General features: G+C 36.9%; 2 protein-coding genes and 2 long non-coding RNA genes across 20 annotated transcripts; 2 read left to right on the plus strand and 2 right to left on the minus strand.

Moving 5' to 3' along the window:
* Positions 1-452: 452 nt before the first annotated feature.
* Positions 453-3,445, plus strand: LOC113282450 (girdin-like). Its single transcript, XM_026531455.1, has 2 exons — positions 453-2,026; positions 3,177-3,445. Exons 1-2 carry the CDS (start codon positions 880-882, stop codon positions 3,416-3,418), a joined length of 1,389 nt encoding a protein of 462 aa, XP_026387240.1. The 5' UTR covers positions 453-879; the 3' UTR covers positions 3,419-3,445.
* Positions 3,446-4,560: 1,115 nt separating this feature from the next.
* Positions 4,561-6,098, minus strand: LOC113282451 (glutaredoxin-like). The gene is made up of 4 exons (XM_026531456.1): positions 5,937-6,098; positions 5,721-5,809; positions 4,976-5,074; positions 4,561-4,872 (listed from the first exon to the last, which is right to left on the minus strand). Exons 1-4 carry the CDS (start codon positions 5,990-5,992, stop codon positions 4,790-4,792), a joined length of 327 nt encoding a protein of 108 aa, XP_026387241.1. The 5' UTR covers positions 5,993-6,098; the 3' UTR covers positions 4,561-4,789.
* A 498-nt stretch (positions 6,099-6,596) lies between these two features.
* LOC113282453 lies at positions 6,597-16,745 on the minus strand. 15 transcript variants are annotated; one of them, XR_003326945.1, is made up of 13 exons: positions 16,142-16,745; positions 15,112-15,190; positions 13,781-13,865; positions 12,789-12,851; positions 12,290-12,554; positions 11,706-12,167; positions 11,349-11,429; positions 11,020-11,214; positions 10,730-10,853; positions 9,150-10,548; positions 8,738-8,869; positions 7,771-7,844; positions 6,597-7,108 (listed from the first exon to the last, which is right to left on the minus strand). It is a non-coding gene; the product is annotated as an uncharacterized LOC113282453 (long non-coding RNA). The 15 variants fall into 15 exon arrangements; XR_003326946.1 differs by lacking the exon at positions 11,020-11,214 and having other exon boundaries at positions 16,142-16,744; XR_003326947.1 differs by lacking the exon at positions 11,020-11,214 and having other exon boundaries at positions 10,730-10,870; positions 16,142-16,744.
* Positions 16,746-18,234: 1,489 nt separating this feature from the next.
* Positions 18,235-22,140, plus strand: LOC113282454. Of its 3 annotated transcripts, none has more exons than XR_003326959.1 (5): positions 18,235-18,558; positions 18,659-18,732; positions 19,245-19,311; positions 20,210-20,373; positions 21,170-21,861. It is a non-coding gene; the product is annotated as an uncharacterized LOC113282454 (long non-coding RNA). The 3 variants fall into 3 exon arrangements; XR_003326958.1 differs by lacking the exon at positions 21,170-21,861 and adding an exon at positions 21,904-22,140 and having other exon boundaries at positions 18,236-18,558; XR_003326960.1 differs by lacking the exons at positions 20,210-20,373; positions 21,170-21,861 and adding an exon at positions 21,904-22,140 and having other exon boundaries at positions 18,238-18,558.
* Positions 22,141-22,577: the final 437 nt, after the last annotated feature.

The following is a 22,577-nucleotide window of genomic DNA, read 5'->3' on the forward strand; positions in this document are numbered from 1 at the left end:
ACCATAACAAAGCACAAACCCAACACACCAGAAAGTGCATTTATAAGGGTACAATCTCGATGCCCGAACACCATTTCAACCATAAGCTATTTAGTGTTTTCCATACCATCTCCATCTATCGTTCTTCTCTGCACAGACACTCACACGAGGCCTTTGTTAAACCAAAACCAAAGTGTTTTCACAGCCTAGTTGCATGATTTTTGACATCCCTTGGATACATATTACATATACACCGATCTTGAGGTTGATTTTTTTTCTTTTCCCCACGTAACATATGTCATATGTGATGTGTGCATGAACCCTCCTGGTCAGGAAATCTACTAGCAATACCAGAACCTGGTAAGTAGTAAGTACTAACTATCGCTATTAGTAAGTGTAAAGTTGAAAGGGCACGAGTTAAAAAGACAACTTCCTAAGTTTTGTTTTTATCGTACCTAGGAAAACCACTTCGTTCGCTTCTTGGATCCCTAAATAAGTGAGAACTCTCTCACTACTCCCTCCCTACGCACTCCTGCTGCTGCTACCTTCTCCTTCCTTCAACTTAAGTGAGTCTCTCTCTCTCTCTATCTCTCTCTCTCTCTCTCTCTCTCGGAACGACATTCGTTGAAGGGTTTTAGACCATATACCTCTTGTAGCTAGCTGTGTAGTCTGTGGAGTTTTCAAGTATTTCTATTTTAAGTAAGAAAATGAGGGTTTGTCTTTCTTCAGCTTAGACCTAGATGAGTCTTTACTCAAAATGTTGTCTCTCACTTGGGGTTTGAGTGAGTCTTTCTATTGGTAGAGCCTTAGAGGGTGAGGGTCGATCTAACTGACTTTTGCTCTGCTCGAGTTCCCCAATTTCGTAGAGGCCCTAGTTTTAGTTTTAGTATTATACAATCAATGGATGCACAAGCTAATTTCTGGAAGAAGAAGTATATAGAGGCACAAAATCGGTTTGCGATTCAGAAAGGGGAAGATGAGTTTGAACTAAATGAGTTGAAAGCTAAAGTGAAACTTCAAGACAAGCAAAAGGCTGAGTTGATTCGTGTTGCTGAGGAGGCTAAGGAAAGGGTTTCTACAGCTGAAACTGAGTCTACTAGGTACAAGAAAATGTGGGAAGAATCGAGCAAGCGGATTGAGGAATCCAACAGAAGGTTTGTGGATTTAGAGAAACAAGCAAACGCTAGGCTGAAATATGAGCTTGATTTGGAGAAAGAGTTGAGAGTTTGTAAGACTAAGTATGAGCAGAAGTTAGCAAGAGGGATTTCTCTTGAAAAAGAACTCAATCAGTACAGAAGCAACTTCATTCATCTTAACAAGCGGAATCAGAGCTTAAAAGAGGATAGTAAGTTCAACAGGAAGATTGGGGATTTGGAGTGTGAGAAAAGAAGGGTGGAGGATAAGCTTAAGGTTTCAAATGCAAGGGTTGGGAAATTGGAAAGTCAAGCAGCAGCTTTGCTAAAAGAATTAGACGTCTATAAAAGGAAGTGCAATGCTTTGTCTGCGGAGCTTAAACAGAAGGAAATGGAACGTGCTTGGTATGAAAGTAAATTAACGAACATAACATCTATCAAAGATGCTTTCGAGGATCAGCCTGAAGGCTATAAAACAGCATTTAGTAGACTGAGAGAGGAAATTATAGGTCTAGCTGATGAGCGAAAGGCTATCTGTGAAAGAGAAAAGGAAACAGAAGAAAGAGTTGCATACTTGAATGATGTGATTAAGAAGATGGAAAATGATAATAGAGAGATGAGGATGCAGGACTTGAGGTTGGAACAAGATTCAACTATGAGATGTTCAGATGCTCATGGCGAAGCAGAAGGTGGGCAAAGAGGTCTGCAAAATAATGTTTCTTACACCGATAATGGGAAGGAAGCTATAAACAGACAACTTGACAGTGAAATGGATGGTGGAACGAAAAATGCTCTCGTGGTACCATTGATAATGAACAAAAGTAATTTGAGTAACACTGAGAACATTCTTACTTCTGACATTCCAGCTAGTAGCAGCTACTTTCCTCATGGAAAAGGGGATGAGCTTGTCCCAGGTATGGTTAAATTATCAGATACTCATTACAAGTTTTTGACTTTCACTCACTCTTTTTTATTTGTGTCCATGATAGCTTTGGTGGGTTTTAACCTTCTTTAGTGAGTAACCTATTTCGTTTTAACTGTTTCATTCCTGCTATATCTGTTAGTTGGAGTAATAGGAACTAGGTTCTAGAAGGTTAACCAATGCAGAGATGGGCAGCTTGGTAAAATTTTGAGCAAATAACACTACTTTCTTGCATATAACGTGGCCCTATATGAGTCAATACTGTCATAGGTTTTATGTGTTTGTTGAATGGCTCTCTCTAGTCTCATATACTTATATCTACTGAGATCAGTTTACTTTTCGATCAACAGACAAAAGAGTAGCAGAGAATCTGTGTATATAGTGAGGACTAGCAGACTACCGTTTTTTTTTCCTTAGACTCTTGGGTTGTTGTCTTGTTAATGTTTCTTTTACAGTAGAGCCTTTCTTTGGTATGGAATGAGTTGTCAGTGATAGGCATAAACTAAATTACCTGTTTACAATGTCTATCTAGTTCTAGTAATTTTGTGCAACCTGGTAATTCATACCTTTTTGGCGTTATTTCACATGCCTACTGGCGAAACTTTAGTTCTGAAGTTGTTCTTTGGGTTAGGGAGATTGTATTCTGCAATATTTGTTGGATTGACTGTTTTCTGCCCTCTTTTGCATTGGTGTGTTCTTTCAATTTTTTGATTCATCAATAGGCAATCCCATTTCATAGCAGTTGAACTTTATTTCTCATCTTAACCAGTTCTGCTTTACCAGCGTAACAAAACCCATATCGTACCTTCTTCCGTTATTGCATTCTAAACTTGATTCACGTTTGGCGAAGCCTGTAATCTTCTTTAAGAGCCATAACTTTCGGTCTATGAATCTGTTTGCACTAAAAATGGATCCATAAGAAAGCTGTTAATAATAGTTTCCATTATTTCCCCTAAAAATGCAATTCTATATCTTTGTAGTTATAGAAGACATTAAATCCTTGTTAGCCATAATTGTTGGTTAAGCTGACCATCTGGTTCCTTCTGCTGGTCGTTATAAAATAGTGGACCGCAAAACCTATGCCAACAAAATACTTGATTTGTATTTGTACTTCAATATCTTTTTTTATTGGTTACTTGTAGGTCCTTTATCTATTGTTGTGGAGCAAGTTGAGCCTTTGAATGTGGAGTCTGGAAATGGAACAAGAAAGAGGATTCATATTAAGTTAGAAGAGAGAACTGTACCTCTGTTTGAGCAAGGTTGTTCAGATAATGAAGATCTGGTGCCATCTTTTAAAAGACAATTTCCAACCAGAAAGGTTGTGACATTAAATGTTCAGCGGATGACACTACATTATCTTCAGCGCCAAAAAGAAGGATGTTAGTTAAAATTGAACCGAGGGATAGTGAAAGTGAGGAGGATGATACAACTCTGAATGGTAAACATAAGGTGAAATGTTTTGAAGAGCTTGCAGCAAGTCCGAAGCGCCTAACCTATCCAGTGAACCCATGTGCTGGAGATGTTACTTTCTCTTCTGAAGTTCATAATCTCAAAGAATATATAACCAGTTCAAGGCAAAGTTTTTTTTCACTCAGGAAGTGCATAGAAAAGAAAAGCCAACAGGTTGATGGAACTTCACAAGAGACAACAATACCCAAACTAACAGCTGCAGAGGATGAAAAGAAAGTGGTAGAAAAGACTGATTCTTATAAAGTGGTAGAAAAGACTGATTCTTATAATGAAGATTGTTCAAGAAACTCGGAAAATGCAGTGGATGAGGGGGAGATTGATTTTGATGCAGTTGTAGCGATGATTAGAAGGAATAGAAATGAAGGATTGAAAAATTTTGGCCAAGAATAGATTAGTCCAGAAGTTACATGCGTCAAAGGGAAGAATAGATCAGTAGAAGTTGCTGAGATACTACATGGCTGTTTCTCCAGCTCATATAGACTCTCATCTCTCACATGGCTGCTTCTCCAGCTCATATAGACTCTCATCTCTCACTTGTCTCGAATAAATATATTTCCTCTCACTCTCTTTTTGTTCCCCCTTTAGTCCTTGGATCAATATATGAAGGCTTTGACTTGTCTCAGTAGTGGATACAACCAGTTTTTTATTGTCTTCGTTAGTAATTGGGGAAATTATTGTAGTACCAATGGTGGTAACTTCAGGGAAGATGATGTTTTGCCTAGTACCTGTGGCTTATAATGATTTTAACTTAATCATGTTCCGAGTAGGTTAAACTAGACCTGTGGCTTATAATGATTTTAACTTAACCATGTTCCGAGTAGGTTAAACTAGCCGACATTAACTTAATATAATCATGATGTCAATGGGGATCATGTTGGCGCAACACTACAAGATTCTTAACAAAGTTCGTATACCTGAGAATTGAGATACACGCAAGCCACACCTCATTAACTAATAGACCTAAGATTCTTAACAAACTAACCTCGACCTCTGCCAAGAATCAAGATGTATCGAATACAGACTAAATGAAACTCCATCTTTAAGCAAAACTCTAAATTGAGGAACCTGCATTGACTTTATGAAATACAAGGTGAAACCAATTGTAAAAATTCCATAAGCATAAATTAATGTCTCAATGAAAAATAGTTATTCAATTTTATTTTCTCTTGACAAGAAAACAAAGAGTGTATCACAAACTCTCTTAGAATCTAGGACGGTAACCGAAAGCATAAATCAGACATGTGCTCATCTGGATGCTTATTATTGCTACTTAAGACTCGATATTCTATGAGGAGCTGCTTGAGTTAATTGCTCCAGCTTCAGCAAGCAACGGCACGAGCTTCCCTGCCTTGTGCAACCCTGTTGTCGCTGTTTTCCAAACAATTACAAAGCATAAGAAACACAATATAGTACTATATCACAAGTTAAAAACCAGAGATAAATATAAAACAGGAAGGTTAAAAGACATTACAGTCGCAACCACCGATATGGTTTCCACCAATAAACACGTTAGGGACCGTTCGCTGTCCAGTCCACTGAGCTAATGCAGATTGTGTTTCATTTCCATCACCTTCAAACAAACTATATAATATCAGCACTCTCTCTACAAAATTTGTACTTGTTCACTATAGAAAGACAATCCAATGCAAAAGAAAATAGATTCTCAAATCAGTCTTATTGAAGGGCAGGGTATATATGGCTTATAGCCCAGAACTGATTTGCCACCTACTAAATCATGCATGCAACAGACAGGGAAGCCTTATATTCATGGAAGGGCAACCCCTTTAGGGTTAATGCCTTGCCCTTTTCCCCTTATATCCATGTACAAATCAAGGGTTTATACATAAAAAAGCACATGCAGCTATACACTTTTCACCATAACCTTAGTTCTATGAATACCAGTACATACTTCTTTGCCTAACTCAGCATATTTATTAGTTTTACCACATCCTGTATATGATATGATGAAATCCCTAGAACAAAATGCAAATAATTTTCAACATGGGTATTATTCCAAATTTGTATATGATATGATGAAATCCCTAGAACAAAATGCAAATAATTTTCAACATGGGTATTATTCCAAATTTGTTTTCCGACTCAATCTTGAAAAGGCATATAAACTTTCATCAACAATACCTAATCTGGTCTCTTACATAGGAGTATTTAATTGACAATGAATTTTTTATTTTAAGAAATTGGGGGAAAACTCTTACTTTCTTTGTCGAGTTCGACGGCCTTAAAACTCGCACCCAATTCTGAAAGCAATTTTTTCACTTGCACGCAGAATGGACAGTAAGATTTGCTGTCAATATAAAAAGAACACAGAAACAAAATCATCCATTAAAAAACAAAATCACACATTAAAAATAAAAGAGAAACAAAGAAAAATTGATAAAACTAGGGTTTTCTCATTGTATATTGAATTGAACCTGTAAACTACAACTGGGTTTGAAGAAACAATCTCTTTTGCCTTTGCCAACGCCATTAACACCTTTGATTATGAGCCCTAAAACCTTGATTGATTCTTATTCGTCAGAGAGAAAACAAATATTCCTAAAGAGATTTCGGTTCCGGGATTCGTAGCGAGTTTTATAAGTTCAACAAACAAAAAGAACGATATTATGTTAAGGTCACAATGTAAACGAGTACTACCGAGGAACCGTCACCATACACTTGTATTATTGAGGAATCACGTGTTCATCAACGTACATTTCCTACACATACCCGTATGGCCGGCCAGACTTGGGTATGAAGTGAACGGACCAGGAAAGAACCAATATTCTGGTAGCGAAAAGGGATCAAGTATTTGTTGGTAGGTCATTTAGCAGAGGGTCGAAACTTTTTTTCTTTTTCTTTTTTTGGTTGATATCATTGTTATAAAAAAAAGGTGTACTTTGACTCTTAGATTCGAGAGTCATTAGACGGATAGGATCTATCGGGGACCCCGATCTGACGGTCATGAAGCTCCGGATTGGGTTTTTGCAAGGACGGCCAGGAATGATTTGGAAGTCCCATCTTAGACGAAACTCCAAGGCTCCAAGGAGTATGCCTATTATAGAACTGCCTTTTACAGAACCAGAGCAACACTATTAAACACTAATCAATTTGTGTATTAATAGTCCCAATCAAAGAGTAGCCTTGATTCCGTTCCATCAAATTGTCTCCAATACATTGACACAATTTCTGCAGCAAATATGCCACCAAAAGATGCTTATCTTAACGTTAGCAGTAAAAGATCCACGGGACAACTGAAACGTTGGGGAAAAAAAGGGAAAAACAACTCAGTTCGGAACGAAATCAGCAAAATTTACATGATTCTTCTCTTCAAACTAAAGTAATTTTATGTTTATTGTATAGATTTACTATTGTTTGTCTGATCTTACTCAGAGTTTTTATAATTATTTGTTTACCCAGGTATCTACTTCCCATAATCTAGCTGGAGTGCCACAGGCGCATGGTGATCTTAAGATTTGTAGTAGAAGGTCCTTGCTCAGCTAAAACGCTGGGACAGCAACAGTACATTGAAAGTGACGGATATCGCGAGCAACAGTCAGATGCAGCCTTCTTAGAAGTTGATAATCTAGCTATGCACGTCTCTTCCCTACAAATCAATGTAAAAACTTGGGAAGTTCAGTATATTGTGTTCATATATATGTAGTATTCTTGCCAGGATACATAGATTAATACATAATTATAAGTAGATATCATGCAAACTAATTACAGAATTTTCGTGTGCCTGACTGTTGCTGATTGGAATTTTTTTGTAGGATCAACAGGTTGCCCAGCAAGTTGGTCTTCAGAAGAAAACTCGGCGTAAGAGGGATGCACCAATCAAAGAGGTATACAACATATGTTATTATTTAAAAATTATGTTGTTGCTATTACTGGGTGTAACCTATATATGTCTGGCATACCAAATTGGATTAGTCGAACAGTTGTATTAAAATTGTCTACTGCATGAAACTTTCACATACGAAAATCGCATAGATTAAAAACCGACCATCCACATACCAATTTATTTGTAACTGAAACACACAAACTTTACACATGAGACGAAGCAAAAACATCCTTAGCTTAACAGAGATTGGAATAGAAGCATTACAAATTGGGGAATATTTATCAAGATTGGTTATAATTATCAAACTGGACTTTGGGCAATCGAATTCAGAGTTGTTATGGTACGGCTAGCAGTTCCATAGAGAGGGAGAAAAAAGGCAGATTAATGGAGCTTAGATTGAACCATGTCCCTGGAGGGATTCATACCTTATTCAGTAGAGAGTGGAACTGCCTGGTGACATCAACCACCAACCCCAATCTGCTTCTCTTCCTTGAAGACCCTGTAGTACAATAAGAATTTAAATTGGGCAACAGGAAAAGAAAAATCAAAATTAAATTGGCCATCCATTAAAATAAAACCCTAAATGAAAAGATGAAATCAAAACCACAGCTATGCTCGAAGAAAAATTATGGGATTTTTAGTATCAAATTAACACCGAGACAAAAGGGGAAAATTAGGTTTGGATTTCGAAAAACGAAGATGATTTTCTTATGTGTTCTACGTCCAGTGACCGAGAGGTGAAGGACCGAAAAAAGGAAAAAGGATGTTTTATGTGAGACATAAATCTGACTGTTGCTGATTGGAATTTTTTTACTTGATCAACAGGTTGCCCAGCAAGTTGGTCTTCAGAAGAAAACTCAGCGTAAGAGAGATGCACCAATCAAAGAGGTATACAACATATGTTATTATTTAAAAATCATGTGGTTGCTATTACTGGGTATTATATGTTGCTGACAAATCTAACTGCATGTGTTATAGACTAGCCATACCAAACGAATGCGCACATGCTATACAATCCAAATGCCTGACACGGTTAGTATTCTTCAATTTACAGAGGAATTTAAGCATGTCTAAACATACTACCTAGGCATAACTAATTGATTGTATATCTATGTACAGAGGAATTCAAGCATTCCGGGCAACAACGATGATATAATGGTAGACGCGTCCATTGAACCTACGGAATCAACTGATCAACATCTGGATTCAACTTATATTGAAACGTAATATCACTTTTACATAATTATGTTTAACTATGTTCACTGCTAATTTAAGAAATAAACAATCCAATTACATCTGTGAAATTTGAACTCATGTGGATGCCTAAAGTTATGTCAGTATTGCTAAAATAAAATAGAAAACAACTGTGTTTAGTCTTGGAGGAAGAGTTACCGTTATTAACTGATTGTGATGCAATCGACCTCAGTCAATTGACCGAAAAAAACATCCCAGTAGCATCTGCAAGCTTCGCATCCCGTGATTTCATAAGGGAACTAAAGTCATGTTGCATTACCTAAAGTCTAACTGCATGAACAAGATACCTTCGTAAGTTCTTTATAGGTCTAAGAGACAAGGTCATAATTAGGTGTATAATGACAAAGAGTAGTAACCACAAGTTCTTCATAGTTCTAACATATGCTTCATTATTAATTACTTTTGTTGGCGTGTATAGGTCAGTTGCTAATGAAGATTTTACATCAGATGGTTCTGATGAATTCTGCGATCTTTCGGATGATGAGGAATGTGTTGGTACAGAGAGAATTGAAACCAAAAAGATGATTTGCGCCTACCTGTTCGTCATTACCTTGGTAAAATGGATATTGAATGTTCTTCATGTGGAGCATTGCATTGGATAGATGAGAGGACAAGCAAATCACCCAAGAAAGATCCAATCTTTTCAAGATGTTTCCGCGAAGGAAAAGTAAGACTCCCTTCATTGCTCGAGCCTCCACAAGAACTGATGGATTTACTCGAAGGAGACGATGCCGAGTCGAAATTTTACAGAGACCACATGCGAGAGTATAATGCTGTGAATGCTTATACCAGTCTTGGTTGCAAACTGGATAAGAGGGTTGTGAAGGGGAAGGGCCCAAAAGGCTTTGCAATTCATGGGGAACTTCGACACAATACTGGAACTTTAATACCAGACGAGGGTAAGGCAATCTATCACCAGCTTTATTTCTACGATCCAAATCAAGCCTTGGCTGTTCGTGCAAAACGGAATTCCCAGCTGGATAAAAACATTCTTGAAAAGGTTCAGAAAATTGTCTCAAAATATAATGTGTTTTGCGGTAAATATTACCAGGCACAAGATCTTTTGAGCAATGCTAACCCCGCAGACCAAAACGTCAAAGTCATCATGCACTACAATGAAACTACAGATGAAAGGCAATATAAGTTACCAACGGCCGATGAAATCTCTGTGATATTACCTGGAGATGGTTCTGAGAAACCCAACTTCAGAGATATAATACTTCATCGCAAGGGGAAACATGGATGCAAACGTATTTCGGGGTGTCATCCTGCATACTTGCCCCTGCATTACGTTTTATTGTTTCCATATGGCGAGATGAGTTGGCATCCTGATATGAAGCAGCTGGACCCTGGAACAGGAGAACATACTACTAAACAGTTAACTCTAAAACAATTTCACAGCTATCGTCTTTTTAAGCGCCCAAGCGAGTATTCTATCATACTAAGAGCAAAAAAGTTATTTCAATAGTACCTGGTGGATGCTCGGGGATCAACAGAACAAAACAATCTGTATTATCTTAAGATAAATCAGGATAAGCTGCGAGCAGATTCGTACAAGCATATAAAGGACTCAGCGGAATATGGACTGAGTCCCGAGGACAAGGGAAAACCATATGTCTTACCATCGAGTTTTATCGGTGGTCCTAGGCATATGTATGAAATTTATCAAGATTCAATGGCCATTACACGGTTTAATCATCATCCAGATATCTTCCTAACAATGACTGTGAATCCGCGTTGGCCAGAAATTCAAGATGCGCTTGAATCGCATCAATATGCGTCGGATCGTCCAGATCTCATAGCACGTGTATTCGAGTTAAAGAGAGCCGAGTTGATGAAAGAAATAAAAAAAGGGAATGTGTTCGGAAAGGTTGTTGCTCATGTGTTCACAATAGAATTTCAAAAACGTGGTTTACCTCATATGCATGCTCTTATATTCCTGGATGGTCCTGAAAAAATAAAGACAGTTGAACAGGTAGATAAATTTGTGAGTGCTGAATTTCCAGACGAAGAAACAGATCCAGCTTTGTTTGACACTGTCAGGAAATGCGTGGTACATGGACCATGTGGTGTGGACTCCATGTGCATGAAAAATGGAAAATGCAGCAGAGGTTATCCGAAAAAACATACCGAGAGTACAAGTATGGACGAAGGTGGATATCCAGTATATCGCCGCCGTGACAATGGGAAGGAGATATTTGTCCGAACTGGGTTCAAAGCAAACAACACAAATGTTGTTCCGTACAATCCTTACCTGTCCAGAATGTTCAACTGCCACATTAATGTTGAGATATGTGGGGGTGTACGGGCTGTTAAATACATACACAAATATATCTATAAAGGACATGATCGTGCAACACTAATTGTCGGTGAGTGTGATGAGGTACAACAATACATTGATGCAAGATATATTGGGGCACCTGAGGCTGCGTGGCGTTTATATGGGTACTCGATGCATCAGGAAGAACCTAATGTGGTTCGCTTGGCTATTCATCTTCCCAACCAGCAGAGATTTGTGTATGATTCAACTAAGTCAATGGACAGGGTCACTATTGCTGCAGAAAACTATAAGTCGACATTGATGGGGTTCTTTGAGTATTATAGCAAGCATCCCACTGCCAAATCATACACTTATCAAGAGTTCCCACAAGATTTTGTATGGAACAAAAAAGAATGGAAAGAAAGAAAACAGGGTTTTGCAATTGCTAGGATGTACTTCATCAGTCCTAATGCTGGTGAATTGTATTACCTGCGGTTATTACTAACAGTTGTAGCCGGTGCAGATTCATTTGACACGCTGAAAACAGTTGAGGATGGTGATTCCAGGAAACTGCATCGTACATTTAAAGGAGCATGCATCGCACTTGGAATTTTAGGAGATGACAATGAATGGTCTAAGTGTTTACAAGAGGCAGCAGTGATGAAAACTGGGGTTCAGTTGAGAAAACTTTTCAAGATAATTCTTTGTGACTGTAATCCAAATCAACCAGACGTTCTATGGTCAAAGTTTAGGGAACACATATGTGATGATTTTCATTTTAAACTACGCATGAAGTATAATATCAAAAAGCCAACAGATGAGCAAATATTTGATTATGGGTTATACCTGTTGGATGAACAGTTGCGTGAATCTGGGCAGTCGCTTGAAGATTTCGAGGATATGCCAAGATCAAAACTACCATGGAGTGATGCTGTTGGTGACAAGTTTATGTTGGAGCATAGGTGCCTACAACTTGCAGTGAGTGATGCTGAGGTCGAAGAGAGCATCCGGAAGCTGAATTCTGCCCAGACATCAGCATACAATGCCATGTTTAATTCTGTGAGAGATGGTGAGGGTAAACTGTTTTTTCTAAATGGCAGTGCGGGAAGCGGTAAAACATTTCTGTATAACACATTGGCATCTAGCTGCCGCAGGGATGGACACATAGTTTTGACTGTTGCTTCGTCTGGCATTGCTTCACTTCTGCTGGTAGGAGGTCGTACAGCGCACTCTACGTTCAGGATTCCCTTTGAAATAGCTGAGAACAGCGTTTGTGGAGTTGACAAACAAGATCCACAGTCTAAAATGCTGAAACAAGTAAAACTGATTATATGGGATGAAGTACCCATGCAACACATATTCTGTGTTGAAGCAGTTGATCGTACGCTACGAGATATTGGTAATAAGGAAAAACCATTCGGTGGAATTACCGTTGTTTTAGGAGGAGACTTTAGGCAGACGTTGCCTGTTATAGCCGGTGGATGTCGCGAAGCAGTAGTTGGAGCATGTCTGAGGAGATCGCTTCTTTGGGATGACGTCACTGTATTTTCGCTGCACCAAAATATGAGGTTGGATGCACTTGAACCAGACAGTGTATCATTTGCAAAGTTCTTGGTAGAGGTATGAATACCACTTTGTTTTTCACATCCTTTGGTTCTTTTTATCTTTGATCATGGCTCTGATTTGTACCTGTATCTGTTGGATATAAATGACAGGTTGGTGATAATCTCAAAACAACTGTTGATCTTCCAAACACAATAAATAGATGCGAGAACATGGCTGGACTTATAACCAGTCTTTACCCCTGGCTTGGAACAAAAGAAAGGGTATCTACAGAACGTTTTACCGAGCGGATTTTGCTGTCAGCCCGTAATGATGAAGATTAATGCAGAAGCAATGAAAAGATTAGACGGTGATATGTACACGTACCTTGCTGCAGACAAGTTAAATGCAGATGATGCTGGCAATATTCCACACCTTTCCAGCGAATACCTGCAGAATTTAAATCCACCTGGAATGCCTCAGTTCAAGTTAGATATAAAGGTTGGATGCCCCATCATGATGTTGAGAAATATTGCACCAACAGAAGGCCTTTGCAACGGCACAAGAATGTTGGTCACTAGATGTGGACAACATGTAATTGAAGCCAAGATTTTAACTGGCAAAAAGACTGGAGAAATTGTATTTATCCCGAGGATAAATTTCAAACCGACTGCGTCAGAGATGAATATTAACCTGACGAGACGTCAGTTTCCTGTCCGTCCAGCTTATGCTATGACGATCAACAAGTCACAGGGGCAGTCAGTAAAATACGTTGGAATCGATCTAAGCACTCATGTGTTTAGCCACGATCAACTTTACGTAGCATTGTCTAGATGCACTGCCGCAAAAAGAATAACCGTTCTACTACCTAATGAAACCAAGGACCTTTCAACTACAAACATTGTCTACCCCGAGGTTTTATTGTAGAGCTATATTGAATTCACATATGAACTTTGACCTGATTTCGGGATGGATCATTCTTTTTTTTCACTTTTTATGCACGCCGACAACTATTTGTACTTAAGCTGATTTAAAATATAATACAAATTCCTACATTTAATAGCCATTATGATAAAATATAATCTGATGTTTCAGCACCCTATCCATTTTTTATGATACCAAAATCTTACAACCAAAATCCAACCCATGAATCTAACATGGGACACATATTTCATTGCCTTTTTACGAAGCCTCTTATCTTAAGGCTAAAATTAAGCAGATGAAATTCATATTAGGAAATACAGTAAGATTATTTATGTATTTTGAATATGGGTATTAATATGATTCTCTATTTAGCTTTAATGTATGAGATCTGTATTAAATAAGACCATCACATAGACACGGATTTCCATAATTCACAATTTAGATAGCAGTCATACCCAAACATATCCAATGCACTGCTATACTCAGTGTAGAAATCATTACTTTTGATTTAGTATCATATGTCCTACCAGCTTGGTTTTCCTGCATCGTTGCCAAGAATGTCAGCAAGTTAGAGGCAGTCGTCAAAACTCCACAAAAAAGTAAAGCACTGCTAAAAATTACAGCACCGTGTGTCATTAAGCCAGTAAATGTGATTTATGCAAACGGTCAAAATACTAATTAAATAGTTAACTTAGACCACAAAACACGAAGTGAATTAAAAAGTTATCTTAAACCACAACAGAATTTACGACCTTTCCAAAGTGAATTAATAACTCCTATTGCGAAGTGACTGTTAATACTTTTGTGTAGTGCTTTTAAGAAGTCTACAGGGAGTAGTGTGTTATTTGATCAAGTGTTTCAATCATTTTTAGAGAATTAGATTGCTAAAGAGAAGCTTTCGCAGGTCTTTACATGAATCAACCAAAGAAGAACATTACATTGTTTTAAAAAATAAATAAGTAAACCGCAAATAAATATGAACTAAAGGGTATTTTATTTCCAATTTCAAAGGTTGTGATGATAAAAGCAAATTCTGGCAGGGTGTGAAGCGATACAGTAGTTGAGGTTCTAACCCACAAAGTAATAGACTGTCAACAGTACAGTTTTAAAAAGATAGTGAATCAGCAATGAAACAAAGATAGCGTCTCCAATCAGCTCCAAGAAAAAGAAGAATAGTGGATTAATCATACAGGTACACAGTTATACATTCAATTGCATCGAAGGTTCTTACATCATGAGTAAATCCCTTTTCTTCTTTGTGCCTGATAACGAAATCTTATATTCTTTCCCTTGAGGAACAATAACAAAATAAATCTTATGGTTTTACAAGAAAGAATATTAGTCACACATGTAGAAGCAATTGATGTTCACATGGGTGTGGTGGGATTAAAAGAATACATTTTTCATGTTTATGTGATTTATGTTTACAGTTCACTCACAGACAAACTTGCATTTTCAAAGCTATATCATTTCCAGTATCCTCTATTGTTCCTCGATGATCTTATAAACCATTAATCTATTCTCGGTCTTATAAATTATCTCTTGGATTATAAAGCCCCTCTTGGTTAACTAATTGTCATCTCCTTTAATTATCTTCGTTAACGTGCATATTCAAATTCATATTGAACGATGCATCATTCAATTTCAAAAGTCTTACCATCAGTCCAAATAATGACCATGGCAATGATTTGGAGCTAGCATGCATCATAATATAGGCAATAATAGAAATAGAGATTGAGTAAGAAATTATCACTGATGAACTCGAACAGCAAAACCGAACACCTACTAAGTCTGACTTGAGCAGATTTTTCACAGTTGTATGGACCTGCATCTCTATCACATGTTTAAGAACCCACTCCCAAATCCTGCACACACACATACATTAAGATATCAATTTCGTGAACTCATCGAACCAATATATTATCGTAGGATAAAGAAATTCTAACAAAGTTAAACCTATCAAGGGCATGAACTGAAGCGGACCAGTAAAGTAACCATATGAACAACCCTCTTTAGCTCTCTAATTCAATAAATATAAAGCGTGTCGCTAGACTCAACAAAAATCCCAAAATGATGTGAAGGGTTAAGAAGAAAATTTGACTGCATGATCAACTACCTATACCATATGCTCCAGCACAATTTTTTTTATTTACATGTCTTACAGAATATCTCTGTGGTACTTAATTAAGCATTGAAAATGGGACAGATAGAATTTTCTCAACTTATATAATATAAATCCATTCAAAATTTTGAATATCACTGAGTAACAATTATATAAGGGTTTAGTTTGTGCATTATTATTGAACAACAATTGAGTGCAACGATCAATCGAACTGCTCACAAACAATTGCTATGTATCCATAAATTTATCAATCATTCAACTGAACAATAAAAACACAAAAGCAACAGAGAAAAGAACCCCGGAGATTTCTGTACCTAATGTTGGTCTAGATATGAAAATTTAATATCAATTACAACAAACCCATAGATTTTTACAATTGAAAAACTAAACATCCACCACCAGCACCCACCACCACCATCTTATTTAACACATCACCACCCACCACCACCATCTTATTTAACACATCACCACCCACCACCACCTAATACCACCCATAACTACCCATAGCTATGATTTGATTCCAAGTTTAACAATTCAATTGATAGAGTGAAAAAAACCAATCTTCAGATAAAAACCCTCCACCAACACCACCACCACCCACCCACCAATACCCATGATTTGCTTCCATTATTTTTACTATTTAACTGATAAAACAACAAACCCAATCTTAAAAAGAACAGTAAAATCAACATACCATTTTGAATCTCCACAGGCTAATCATTTGAAGTAGTAGTAATTGGTAAATCATCACTATCAACAGCATTCCCATCCACTGTTTTATCAAGAAAATGATTTTGATTTTGATTTTCTGATTGAAGAAAATATTAGGGTTTCAAAATTTAGGGAAAGGATGTAATAGAAACATTTTGAAGCATTAGAATTGAGTTTGTAATGATAAATCAAGCTCTTCACTGTGTGTATAGACATGGTTTCCATTTTTATGGATTATAACCCCTTCGTAAGAAATTGGAATTGAGTTTCATGAAAAATGAAGAAATGGAGAAAGGTGATTAGATAATGTATACTCCAAATGACATAACTATCCTTGTTCTTATGATTATTGACATAAATGGTCAGGGTGCACAGCGATTTGGAGTGTCCAAATTCAAGTCCACTCAAAATAAGCAAAATTGAATTAATATGTTCTAACAACAGTTAGGATTAATACAGAATACCGATTTCCTTATTGGGATTTCAATAAAAATTAAATTGAGCTCTCTGTCCGTGTATGTATACAGATGGTTTGAACTTTTAGGGCTAAAAGTTTCTTAATAAAATTTGGACGGAGAAGAAGAGATGAGAGAGGAAGGAATTCTAAGAATTTGGGAAATGACGGAGATATCCATGATTTTGGCTACCAAACATTTAGGAGTAAATATCCACGTGTTGCTATAATTTGTATTCCTTTTTGTAAAACGGATCTTTTTGAATTATTTCTTTCTATTCAAAATTCAAATCCATCTGTGTATAAATTTGGTTCCTTACACGCGTGTTTAGAGTGTACCAGTACCAATGTCCGCAAAGGTTCTTCAGTTACGCTAAAATTTGGAGAAAAGTATTAAGCTCAGGTACAAGGTCATTTTCAGTGTTTAGTTTTAATTCATGCTTCTTTTTAAACTTGATTCGTTAAATCATACAACAAAAAATAGTCGAACAGGTTGAGTCTCGGCTGTAGGAGGGAGAAAAAGAATCTATGGTACGACACAACAACAACAAAAAACTACAGACGGCTCCCTTATTTTCTTAGCAAAAAATTTATAAATTCCAATATAAAATAAAATGAGTTGAAACGGCATATCTAAGGAGAACAATATCGATATGAAATCATTTCTTCACGGTATCATCCGAATTGAGTTCTATGAATGATGTCTCATATCAACATGTATTCTGTGAAATACATGCGAACATAATGGGGGTCTAAATAACTAAATTGTTTACTTATTTTTAAAAATTATTTGGATACGTTGATTAAGATGTAGTCTATTTTAATGTATGTAAACTGAAGACTATCACGGGAGGTTGAGTCGGGACCGTAAGGCCCCGGTGATACCTAATTGTATTGATAAAAAATGAAAACTCTTTTTTTTTTTCTTTTTTTTTTGAAGAGGGTCGAAACTTGAAAGTTGTCTATTTTTAACGGATGGATAAAGCTGTCATGGAAGTCAACACTACTGAGATTGTGATTCAGTCGGCATGATATTTCAACTGTGCATAATAGTTCCATGATATTTCAACCATTTAATGGACGAGAGTGGTCCAAATTGGCTGGGGTTCGAATTTAAAGGCTCTCTTTTAAGTACTACATTCACTCATTTGACAAAAGAATGTACTCGAGTGTCACATGTAAAGAGATTACAATGTATGAACTATGAACAATGTACTCGAGTGGTTGCTGTCATGATTGAACTATGAACAAATGGATTGATGAATGGATCAGTGAAGTGAGTTAGGAATGGTGGTGTTGATGTTGGTTTCAATGGGTTATGCATTTAAAAGAAAATGGAGCTAAAAGGATACTGCAGTGGCAAGGTAAAGAAGATAGAAGTGCAAATGGGTTTGGTGTGCGTGTGACGTGCATTTAAAAGAAAATGGAGATGTGAATGGTTTCAAAATAATAGGCAGGTTTATTTGCACACAAACTTACCTATTATTTTGAAACGGAGGGAGTATGTAACTGCATGGAATCCCATGGTATACCAAATAAAGATGTGGGAATGTTAAAAACACCCCTGGTATCTACGGGTCTTTCACAATTATCCTTATGAGTCTTTACAAATACCCACGAAAAAGTAATTTGCATAATCCCATTTGTAACCTTTGTATCTTATGCTTCGGCTTCTTCTTTATTTCTCAGTCGAGAAAAACCAATGGAACTCTCCACCATCTCCATCCCTGCCACCACCATCTCCATCTCGTCACTGTATAGCCTTCCGAATTCCGCCACCATCACCACCACCTCCATCACGGCCATCACCAAGACTGCAACATCTTGTTCAATATCCAAGCATCCTGTATTGGATCTAAATCTGTAGAAAATTATCAGATCTGTACCAACTCTTATTCTGGTTGTTCGAATCTGGATTAGAATACAACGAAGTCGTTTTATGAGATGTAAGTAATTTTACTACCTAATTTGATAAATTGCTATGATTTTCGATTTGATCGATTGTTTTTTGTTCAATTTATGTATTTTTATTATGAAATTATGCAGTTAAAGCATGTATACGATGGTTTTTGATTGAAGGCTCCTCATAGGTGATGATGTTTTATGGGATAATTGTGAAGGTGATTTGTCTGATTTACTTGCCAATTTAGTAAAATTATATGGATTATGCTTTGTTGTGGTTGCCGATTTACATTTAGTAAAATTATATGGATTATGTTTTGTTGTGGAAGGTAAATGTTCAATTCATTGTTAAATTGAAGTACGATCATGGGTTATTCTGTTCAATTATGGTTCTGTTCTGTGTCAATGGGTTTTTACGGTGTTGTGGCGGTCGCAATGGTGTGTGATATTCTGGTTGTGGGTGTTTGTGTTAGACAGTGGTGGTTGTGGGTGTTTGTGGCGGACAGTGGTTATGGTTGCTTTATGTGGTGGTTTGTGGTTTCAATGGTGTGTGTGATCATTTAAAACCATCATTCTGTATTAAATTATGAGATAATTGATTATTCTGTTTATATGAAACATGTTTTTTGTGAAATTATATATCTTTGTCTCTTGTAGATTGTACCGAATGCTTTACAAGCTATATTTGGGTGGCTTCTGCGTTGACATTTTTGTGCTTTGCTTCTTGCAGAGGGACTTCAAGTATATAGGAGGTGGAAGACGATCTTATGCAAAAGGTGGAAGACGATCTTATTACGGTAAGAAACCATTGAATAACATTTGTTTAGAATTAACGGTGACATATATACACACTCATGTTAATCTACACAAATATTTGTGTTCTTGAAGTTGATTTAGTATTTAATTTGGCTGATGTCATGGTCAGGTAGCTTAGAAACTTATAACCTAGAAATGAAAAAAAAAAAAATTGTAGTCTAATTATCGTTCTTGACTCTCTATATGTATGGAGGATTCCCTTGACATCCAGTTCACACAGACCTGGTGGAAATGAATGGTGCAACCATTGGGCTGAGTGGACTAATGTCTCTTTATGATGCTCTCTTTTACTCTGGCCGGTGGATGTTATTGTTCTTTTATACATATATATTTCTTGATTTCTATAGGTACTGGTAGGAAATTTGTCAGTGGTTGCAGTACGTGACACTCATTTATTTATTTTTTTGTGAGAGCAGTCACCTCATGTACATTTTGATTGATATGAAAAAGCATATCCAATTCTTACAAACATCTACTATGGTATATCACTTTTTAATGAGCAGCTTATTAGTTTACCTAGTTTGCCAAGAACATATGTACATGGTTTCATTATGGCTTGGGATTAATAGCTTAACTTTATCTAATTTGCTCCATTTCGTTCTTGGACTCTAGATTTTGGGGACAACTTCAGAAAGTTGCTTCACTTTTGGAGGCAACTTGAGCTAGTTGATTCCATATTCGGAGGCAACTTGATCTAGTTGGCTCCATTTTTTTGAGAAGCTTGTTCCTGATTTATTTTTTTTTCGAGAGAAATTGAGAAAGTTGTCCCCACTTTTCGAGACAACTTGAGTTACTTGGCACATATACCAGTCGAAAGTGTCTTTTGAAATGTCAACTTTTGTAGCTATTTATTTTGACTATTTTGGTAATCGCGATAAGGTACATATTCAGAGGGTTTCACACTGGATAACTGACTTAGAAATCAGTGGACAAATCACAAAGGCTTTCATGAATCACCTCATCTATGATCCTGGAGTACTCCTCGAAAGGTTCATTATCACTGCGAAAGAATAAATCAACCTCATTTTCGTGACTAGTATTCTGTAAGTTCTCAGTGTGAGCTATGATATCTGTTGAGGTTTAAACCCTCTATAAACACCATTAACTGTGAATGTATGTCAAATAAGGTTTAGTTTTTTTTGCTGAAAACATTAGATTTTTAGTTATCGTCAGTGTATGTACCTACTGAATGTGCTGGATGTGTCATGTTCATGAACCTTGTCCTTTATAAACACCTTTAGACTGACAAAAAGATTTTTCCTATGTTAGAGGAACCTTTGGTGTAGTTGTAAAGTAATTGTAACCTTGGCCTATGGATATGTTTTTGGGTCCATTCATGCATGTGAATTTAGCTTTATATATACCTTAACAGTAGTTGCGACGAATCTGTGGTGTAATGGTAGCATGACTGACTCCATGTCAGAAGATGTGTGTTCGACTCACGCCAGGTTCACTGATCATTTGTGTATGTTTATTGTTTCTTTTTCTAGACAACTTGCGCTAGTTACCTTCTATTTGGAAACAACTTGAACAAATTTCCTTCAGATTTGGAGACAACTTGTGCTAGTTGCCTCCAGATTTAGGACAACTTTGGCTAGTTGCCTCCAGATTTGGAGACAACTTGGGCAAGTGGGTTTCATTTTTTTAGCAACTTGTTCCTGTATTTTTTTCGTTGGAGACTACTTGAACGAGTTGCCTCCAGATTTAGTTTTTTATCTTGGTTGTTCAGTAGCTGAAATTGAATCTAGAATGTAGCGATACATTTATTTGTTATGTAGCTTGCCTTATTTTAATTGGTTCTGGATGTGCTAGTTGATCCCAGAACTTTGTTTATTGTAGTTGGTTCTGGATGTGCTAGTTGATCCCAGATTTTGGAAATAACCTATGCAAGTTTATCCCAGATTCGGAGACAACTTGTACATGTTGCTTCTGAAATGAGATAATACGAGGTTTCTGGGTTCCAAATCTGGGAACAACTTATCCAAGTTGCTTCCGCCACTGGAGACAACTTCTGCTAGTTGCTTCTATTGCTGGAGACAACTTCTCCTAGTTGCTTCGAGAATGAGATATTACAAGTGCTTGTGTTCCAGATTTTGGGAACAACTCACCAAGTTGTTTCCAATACTGAAGACAACTTATGCTAGTTGCTTCCATCTTTGAAGAACTTGAACCAAGTTGCTTCCTCTAAAAGAAAACTTGCATGGTTCTGTTTATATTTTTATACGTTTCCTTCTAGATATGCACACCTGCAATCATATAACAACACTGACTGTATCTGTAATCATATAACAAATTGTATATGCAGTCATATTTCAGTAATAAATATAAATAATTCATTCTTTCATGTTAACAATTAAAGTCTACATCTCAATATTCATTCAACAGTAACATAACTAATACTGAAAAGAGTGTATCCTTTCATGAATAGATCTTTTCCACAGGTTTACATCGGTGCTACAATTTAGCTTTCAACCAATCACATTCAGATCTGTTTCTTTCTGAAGCCTTTCCACATTCATCTTGATCCTTTTCTTGTTAATTTTAATTGCCAATTCTTTTTTGGTCATTTGCAGAAGATGGTCGCAGCTCTGATTCGCCCTTCTCCAATGTCTTTATATAAAAACACATGTATGGTTAACAGTGTTTTGAGTCTGACTGATAATGTGCCTTGAGGATCTTAACTCAGGAATGATCAATTCACCATTTTTGTCTTTATGTCCCGTCTCATTGAGTACTTTGGTCGAATATTTGTATTATTCAAGAGATTCTGGATGGCCCCTTTCTCAATATGGAATATATTATCCGATCCAAAATACGCCAGTTCTCTGCACCTTTTTAACAAATTGCAGATGAAAAAAAACTAATTAGAAACCTGCAAACATTTCGCAAGCAAGTAATAGAAATAACTTACACTAGTTGATCCCAGATTTTGGAAACAACTTATGCTAGTTGATCCTAGATTTAGAGACAACTAGTACAAGTTGCTTCTAAGCTGAGAATATCATAGGTTCCCAGGTTCCAGATTTGGGAACAACTTGTCCAAGTTGCTTCCATTACTGGAGACAACTTATGTCAGTTGCTTCTATATCTGGAGACAACTTAAACAAGTTGCTTCCAGAAATACAAATAGGAACAAATTAGCTCTAGTTGTATCCATGTATGTGATCAACTAGCTCAAGTGTACGGGATCAACTTTGTACACGTTCAACTCTGCATGTATGGGAGCCAACTTGGATCATCAAGGCAT

Source organism: Papaver somniferum, chromosome 5, assembly GCF_003573695.1.
Source record: "Papaver somniferum cultivar HN1 chromosome 5, ASM357369v1, whole genome shotgun sequence".
Classification (NCBI taxonomy): Eukaryota; Viridiplantae; Streptophyta; class Magnoliopsida; order Ranunculales; family Papaveraceae; genus Papaver; species Papaver somniferum.

Excerpts from the sequence above, each read along its gene's own strand:
- LOC113282450 (XM_026531455.1), top strand. The coding sequence starts at position 880 with ATGGATGCACAAGCTAATTTCTGGAAGAAGAAGTATATAGAGGCACAA. Across the intron at positions 2,027-3,176 it reads AGGGGATGAGCTTGTCCCAG|GTCCTTTATCTATTGTTGTG; the intron begins GTATGGTTAAAT and ends GGTTACTTGTAG.
- LOC113282451 (XM_026531456.1), bottom strand. The coding sequence starts at position 5,992 with ATGGCGTTGGCAAAGGCAAAAGAGATTGTTTCTTCAAACCCAGTTGTA. Across the intron at positions 5,810-5,936 it reads AACCCAGTTGTAGTTTACAG|CAAATCTTACTGTCCATTCT; the intron begins GTTCAATTCAAT and ends TTATATTGACAG. Across the intron at positions 4,873-4,975 it reads CCATATCGGTGGTTGCGACT|CGACAACAGGGTTGCACAAG; the intron begins GTAATGTCTTTT and ends TTTGGAAAACAG.